General features: G+C 34.2%; 1 protein-coding gene across 1 annotated transcript; it reads left to right on the plus strand.

Moving 5' to 3' along the window:
• The first annotated feature begins 3,369 nt into the window (after window positions 1–3,369).
• On the plus strand, window positions 3,370–8,319 carry LOC115991986 (glycosyltransferase BC10). The gene is made up of 2 exons (XM_031116006.1): window positions 3,370–4,732; window positions 7,226–8,319. Exons 1-2 carry the CDS (start codon window positions 4,211–4,213, stop codon window positions 7,862–7,864), a joined length of 1,161 nt encoding a protein of 386 aa, XP_030971866.1. The 5' UTR covers window positions 3,370–4,210; the 3' UTR covers window positions 7,865–8,319.

The raw sequence follows: 8,319 nt of genomic DNA on the forward strand, positions 1-8,319 counted from the left end.
CCCCCCCCCCCAAATAAAAAAAATAAAAAAAAAAGAAAAAGAAAAAGAAAAAAGGCTGGTATATGTATATAATCTAAAACAAGGTACTATGACTCTAAAGTGTGTACTATGACTCTGAGCTTGTGAGACCAAAGTCTTTGGTCTATGAATGAGTCAATAACTTTGTCTTTGTCTTTGTATGAATGATTTAATTTTTTGTGTGGTTGTGATTTAAGTCTTTCTGTGGCCAATAGTCAATAATTAGATTTTAGATAGCATTAATTAACTATTTAATTCATGGCTTTAGCAAAAATTCTAAAAAGTAGAAACTTTGTTGTCATGCTGTGGGCATGGTTGTGTAATTGTGTTCCATTCTTTTAGGAGGAAATTCATGAAGAAATTGGTGATGCAAAGTTTTGCCTAATTGTTGATGAAGCTCGTGATGAGTCAATGAATGAGCAAATGGCTATTGTTATAAGATTTGTAGACAAAGATGGTTTTTGCTTGAGAACGTTTTTTTGGGGTAGTTCATGTCCTTGATACTACGACTTTAACACTAAAAGATGAAATATATTCTGTCTTGTTACATCATAGTCTGGATATTCAAGTTATTTGAGGGCAAGGATGTGATGGTGCAAGCAATATGTGAGGTGAGTGGAATGGATTAAAAGCTTTGGTTTCAAATGATTGTCCATATGTTTATTACATTCATTATTTTGCACATCACTTGCAGTTAGCATTAGTGGCAGCATAAAAAGAAGTTATTCTTGTTCAAAGTTTTTTTAATAGATTATCTGCTATTGTCAATGTTGTTGGTGCTTTATGCAAGCATACTAAGCAACTAAAAAAAGCTTATGCTGATCAAATTGCATATTTTGTTGAAATTGGTGAGCTTGAAACTGGAAAAAGACTTAATCGGATTAGCACATTACAATGGCTAAAGATACTCGTTGGGGTTCTCACTTGAGATCGATTTCTAGTTTGGTAAATATATTTAGTCCAACATGTGGAATTTTACTTAAGATCATCAAGGAAGGAAATACTACTTCCCAACGAGAAGCAGCATACTCATGTTATCATGCTACAATTTCTTTTAAATTTGTGTTCATTTTGCATCTCATGAAAGAAATTATGGAGATCATTGATGCACTCTGTCAAGCTTTGCAGTGTCAGTCTCAAGACATTTTAAATGCCATGAATTTTGTTTCATCCATTAAAGCACTTATTCAAAAATTCAGAGATGAAGAATGGGATAGTTTACTTACCACTATGAAATCATTTTGTGAGGCACGTGACATAGATGTCCCAGATATGAATGCTTGTTATGTTAAGAGAGGAGGTTTAGATTGTCATCAATAAGATGACTTCACAATTGAGCATCATTATCAAGTAGATATTTTTATGCTGTGATAGATTCTATATTACAAGAATTAAATTATCGGTTTAGTAAGCATGCGGTGGAATTGCTTAATCTTAGTTCAGCTCTTGATCTTAAAGAGGCACATGAGTCTTTTAGATGTAAAGACATTTTGTCATTAGTAAACAAATTTTATCTGAGAGACTTCACAGATCAAGAAATGACTCTTTTAAAGGCAGAAGTCAATCATTATGAGCACATTATAGTTTAGCATCCGGAATTCAAAAAGCTATCAAGTATTGCTAAGTTGTGCCAATGGTTGGTAAAAACCCAAAAATCATTATTTTACCCATATGTTTATAGAGTGATTATACTTGTGCTTACTCTTCCAGTTTCTACTATAACTACAGAGTGAGCATTTTCAACCATAAATATTATCAAGACTAGGCTTTGCAACAAGACGGAAGATGATTTTCTAATGGATTCTATGATTTTTACATTGAGAAGGAGATTGTTGCAAAATTTGGTACATAATCAATCATAAATGACTTTCAAGATTTAAAAGAGCACCGAGTTCCATTTTGATAAATATGTTGAAATGTTTAAGAAACACTTATTTTGTATGTTATATTTTGTAGATGTTTTTATAATATGGAATGTTTTAGAATCACTTATTTTGTATGTAGTATTTTGTTGAATATGAAATAGATGTTAGTTTTTATTTTCATAATTTTATTTATTTATTTATTTTTGTTTTAAGGCCCCCCTCCCTACGTTCGAATCCTAGTTTCGTCCCTGCTCAAAGCCAAAGGTGGCATTAACTAAGTTGCGATACTTAGCCTCAATTCTAGAATAAACTACCATCATTTGTTTCTTACTATGACAGGAGGCAAGAGGCAAGAGAAGTATCTAGGAGGAAATTGAACCTTGTCATAGAATGGTGATTGATAAGGCCTATAGTCCAATCTTAACTCAATTGGAAAAGTCCTTAGACTTTTTTTTTTTTATCAAAAAAAAAGTCTTTGGACTTAGTTTTGAAGTTTCATTTATACCAAAACCCATCAGTATCCTGATCTAATAATAAAGAACAATTATTATGAAGTGAACGTCATAGAGGTTCAAGTTCATATCTATAACTAAAATATGTTATATATATATAATCAAAGATTTTTTTTTTTTTTTTTTTTTTTTTTTTTTTTAGATAGATTTGATAGGATTTCAACCTATGACGTTTACTACATGATGATTGCTCTTATTATCAAGCTAAGACATCAACCAATTTTTAATGTAGGCGGGGTTTGAACCATAGATCTCTTATTCAATGAAAATAGTTGAGGTAACTAAAAACCACTAAAATCGAATACTTTTGACTTTTAGTTACTTATGAAAAAAGAAGAAATTCTCAACCTTAAGGACCTCATAATAGTTTACATATCATTATTTCATTATTTATTTTTAATTGATTTTAAATTCTATTCTATATTTAGACCCTTCATTAAAATCTTACCTAATCATATTTTCATATACAAATACAAACATAATAAATGCCTAATAATGACTATTATAATGATTTGATTTTATATTAAGACAAAAAAAATAAAATAGTGATAATTTTATATTTTCTAATTAAAAATTATGCTCTATATTAAAACCCTCCATTAAAATCTTACATAAATCATATTTTCATTTGCAAAGACAAACATAATAAATAACTATTATTAATAATTACTATAAGTCTATAATTACTAAGTTTTATAATTAGACAAAAAATAAAAGAGCTAACATAATTATATTTTATATATAAAATTTTATGTGCATTGTACAAGTTACCAAATAAATGATATTTGTTCTTTCTCATCATTCTAAGACACAAATCAATTTTTATTACAGGCGAGATTAGAATCCTTAATTTTTTATTCGAGTGTAATATATTTGACCAGTTGGCTCCAAGAGAAGTGGAAATGGGAGCGCAATTCATCCGAAATATATTCATGCCAGCTCAAAAGAAAAATAGTGCAACTACCAAAGAAGCCCCAACACGTGCACACACAGAACAAACCACAAAGACACACACAGCGCCGGTCCTCTGTCGTAGAGCTCCACAAACTTAAGAGACAAACAAAACTCATAAGCAATCATTCTAGTTTTTTCCACCCAATTCATCCTACTTGTTTTTGAATTGTCGCCCCTGTCTTTCTCACTCTCTTCAATGCTTTGGTCTCAACAAACTCTTCCAACGTAGAGAGAGAGAGAGAGAGAGAGAGAGAGAGAGAGAGAGAAACATAGATATCAAAGAAGTCCCTTAAAACCTCTCTCTCACCATACATTTACATATACATTCCATATTCAATGAAAGCAGGCGCAATCAAAGGGAGTGTGAACTGATCCCATTCATTCTCTCATACGTCTTTGGTATTAACTCCACCTTATAAAGCCCATACCAAAAGCAACCCATATGGTAAATGATATCACTGCCATACTTTTGTCTTTTCTTTCTTTCATCCCCAGGTTGCATGCTTTTTCCATATTTGCCAAGAAAATTGGAGTAAGTAGTTTTGATTTGGTTTAGGATTTTCCTATTATTGAGGGGAACTTTTATTTGGGAATAAATCATTTGGTGAGGGCTTGAATTTCTTTTTCCTGGTTGGGTGTGATCTTGGTCTGGATGGGTTTTTGAATGTTTTTATTTATGTGGGTTTTGATTCTTGAAGATAATCAAACACCCATATGACAAAAACCAATATTGCTTCATCATTGCCACTGTGAGATGCAATTCCAGCCAAATGGGAGAGTTTTGATATGAGTTTGATGTTTGTGAAAAAAACAGAAAACGTAAATCCCAGAAGCTGAATTTGATTGGAAATTGAAGTAAAGATGCAACCAAGGTTGATGGCACTGGAGGAAGGCAAGGACCTTGCCCCTACAGTGAGAACATATCAACATAGGGCTTTGCCTCTGAGAGTTCTTCAATTTTTCTTGGTATTTTTGGTTCTGGGTCTTGGGGTTTCAGTTTGCAGCATGTATATGATTCGATTTTTTAAAATTCCAAATGCGGCTCCAGTAGTACAGCCCACTATTGTGCCTTCTTGCTTTGTTGAGCTAGATAGTATACAGAGTTGGATTAGGCCTCCATCAAATTTGTTGCACATCATGAATGATACTGAGCTGTTTTGGCGGGCTTCGTTCGTTCCTCAAATAAAGAGTTATCCTTTCAATAGAGTTCCTAAGATTGCATTCATGTTCTTAACAAAGGGGCCATTGCCAATGGCACCTCTTTGGGAGAGGTTCTTTAAGGGGCAAGAGGGGCGTTATTCGATCTATGTTCATGCAATGCCATCTTATGATGCCAACTATCCACCTTCATCAGTTTTTTACAGGAGACAAATCCCAAGCCAGGTATCAGAGATCTTTGGTTCTTTTTATATATGTTTAGTGGCATGAGTGGTTCTCTTTATTTCATCAAAAGTAATTTCTTTAATTACTATTATTGTTGTCTCCTGAATATATATTAAAAATTGTCTGTACAACTATAAACTGTCTGATATTTTGTGAATTGAGATGGCCCTGAAGCTGCCGAAGAGCTATCCTTTTGAGTTTTATAGGGACCCATCAGCTATAGAATTTTGAAAGGAATCAATGGATGTACTTGGTCATATTGGTCGTATGTTCATCCAATCCCTAATAAATTGCTAATTATGTGCTTAGCATATTCTATTCAAATGGCTAGATGTCACCCTCTATAATTTTTGTGACAGTATTGATATATATTGGCAGTCATTGTAAAGGTAGGATTGATAGGTGATGGGAAATATATAATTAGTTGAGATGCTTCAGCAATTATGTTGGAGACTATTGATTGCATTGTTGAGGAGTGACCATGTTTTAAGTTGAAAGTTAGAAAATGAAGATCAAATCAAATTAGTGCTTAGTGGAAATTGATTGACAACATATAGCATTAAAAAAACTTACCTATCAAAAGACCAAAAAAAAAAAAAAAAAAAAACTCTTGCCTGGTGGAATGTTGAAGGGGATTCATTTGGCTGTCTCAAATGGAAAAAGGACCCTTGTAGTTGTCCTTCCCCAAATATTCAGGACATGACTTTTTTGAGTTGTGACTCGGTTAGTATAGAAGGATGTATGCTACACCATATTGGTTCACATGCAAGCATTTGTGGGTCTTTTACATGGAAAGACAATGTGAAGAAACTAGAAAGCACATTGGAGCCATACTTTGTAAAAGGAAAGATTAGAATTTGCCATACATTCCCTACATACTACCTAATATCAGTTTGTTCCGGTCTATTGCACTTTTCTTGTGCCTGTTTCACCTTGGGGGTTGGTTTTATAGGTCTAACCTCGTAACCTATGATATAACCACGGATTGGGGAATTCCTACTAGGAAGGTTCCAACCTCTTTGTTGTCTTTGGGCAACACAATAGAAAGGATGTACAAATTTGGTACTATCTACTCAGATCCACTTTATGGTCGTAGTAATATTTAACTGATATTATGTGCTCTGACTTCTGACAGCTTCTTTGCATATGGTGGATGCCAACCAGTGACTAGGAAATGCTTCTGGCTGTTTTTTTTTTTTTTAAAGCAAATAGTTTTATAGGCTTTTTCAGACTATTTCTTGCTGCCTCTCATCACTCATTCACCCAATTCCAACTCCAACTCCCATTGCAAACTTTTCCTTGATGTACATGATTCAGTCATCAGTTTTTTTTCTTTTCTTTCTTTGGTAAGGGTGAATCTTTAACCACTAGCTACACATACATATAAGTTGAGTTTAAGGCAGGGGCTCCAGTTTTTGGGTATAAGTTCCTTTGAAGTGTCATTTTTGTTCCTAGATGGAATAATTTCAGAATTGGTTTTGTCAATTCAACCTTGAATCAAGAGGGGACATTATTGAGTTGCATTTGACAATAAACATGTTGTGGTTCATTTGTAGTAGGAAATAACTGGTGACCTCTATAAAAGTTGTGCACCATCCTACATTCTTGTAGTTTTTGGCCATTCATCCTCATTTCTTAATTTTCACTTTGATAGTCCTCAATGATCCAGTTCAATGGCTACCTGGCATCTGCTTTGACTTGTAACAGTCTAGAAGGCAATAGTGACATGTGCGTATTTTCCTGAATGACACTGGTGAAACATCTGCTTCAAATGGATGCACCACCAGTAATGCTTTACATGCCCCTATTATTATTGTTAAGCATCATGCTTTGACTTGTTACTTCTCTTTTAAATGCATGCTGCCTTTTGGGACTACATACTTTGTGTATTGAAAATTTATATAGTATGCAGTTAATCTCTTCTTTGTTTGATAGAGACAAAATTTTCATTTTGAATGAGAAATGTTGATGCATTTTTGTTTGGCACCTTGACCAACCTTTATGTATGTGTGCACATGGCACTTCTATTGGAAGCTAGAAATCTCTTGCACAGGCTTTTTTTCTTGATGTGTGTGGGTGGGGGGTAAATTTCCTCCTCTTAGGGTATATAGCCAATCAAAGATTATGTACAATTATCTATTTGCTTGGAAATTCCTGTTCTGAAATGCCAGAGCAATTTCCTCTCACCCAAAACTTTATGCTGATATCATTAGAGCATTAACTTTTGAAGTAAAGTTAGATTGTCAAAATGATGTTGGCAAGCCTGTTTCTAGAGAAGCTTCTGGACTTTGTAGGATTTTTGTGCTCGGAATGTGAGTGTGGAAATGATAAGAAATTTTCTATCCGTATTTCTAATCTGCTACTTTAAGATGTTTCTATTCAGCATGTTTTCTTTCATGAAAAAGGAAAGGAAAATAAAAGAAAATTAATCACCATGTTTTCTCTTGTTGGGAAAATTAGCCACTCATTTTCCTATGGTTTTTTGATGAACAGGTGACAGAGTGGGGAAGAATGACTATGTGTGATGCTGAGAGGAGGCTCCTGGCTAATGCATTGCTTGATATCTCAAATGAATGGTTTATCCTGCTGTCTGAGGCATGCATTCCTCTCCGTAACTTCAGCATTGTCTATAGCTACATATCAAGATCCAAGCACAGCTTTATGGGTTCATTTGATGAACATGGACCCTATGGGAGAGGGCGCTATAATGAAAAAATGGCACCTCTGGTCAACCTCACCAATTGGCGTAAGGGGCCTCAATGGTTTGAAGTTAATCGAGCACTTGCAGTTAAGATCGTTGCTGATGTCACTTACTACCCCAAGTTCAAAGATTTTTGTCGACCAGCATGTTATGTGGATGAGCACTACTTCCAAACAATGCTGAGCATCGAAACGCCACATCTTATTGCAAACAGGAGCCTTACTTATGTGGACTGGTCAAGAGGTGGTGCTCACCCTGCTACATTTGGGAAGGTTGATATTAAAGAGGAATTCTTCAAGAAGATTTTTGATAGCAAAATATGTCTTTACAATAACCAGCCATCTTCACTTTGTTACCTTTTTGCTAGAAAGTTTGCTCCAAGTGCTTTGGAGCCTCTATTGCAATTATCATCCGAAGTTCTAGGCTTTTGACAAATGCTTGGCTTGTGAGATGCATATTTGGATTATTGCTAGTTGGAGCATGTCGGTTTAGTAATGCGCTAACCCCATTAAGGTTAGATGTGATTGATCTTTTGATAATCCTGCGTCACAGGATTTTGAAGCATCCAATATTACACAGCATCAGAAGTATAGAAAATCAGAGCCTAAAAGTAGTATCTTAGACAATCTCAGGCATAATAAATATTACGTCTTATTGGGTTGTTACTTGTTAGTCGATTAGACGTAATGCTACTGTAGCATTATTAAATAGAAATCTTGTAATCTCATTTTTGGTGGATGTTTTTCTTTGCACTAAAATTCTTTCTATGTTTTTGGGTAGTATGAAATACAGCCACCTCTAGTTCTTTAACAATTTGAGGCATTAGTTGGATTAAGTGAGGTATGATATTTGAAATTTGATCTAATTAGATTTCTTTTTTTCTTAA

The sequence above is a fragment of the Quercus lobata genome, chromosome 5 (assembly GCF_001633185.2).
Source record: "Quercus lobata isolate SW786 chromosome 5, ValleyOak3.0 Primary Assembly, whole genome shotgun sequence".
Lineage (NCBI taxonomy): Eukaryota > Viridiplantae > Streptophyta > Magnoliopsida > Fagales > Fagaceae > Quercus > Quercus lobata.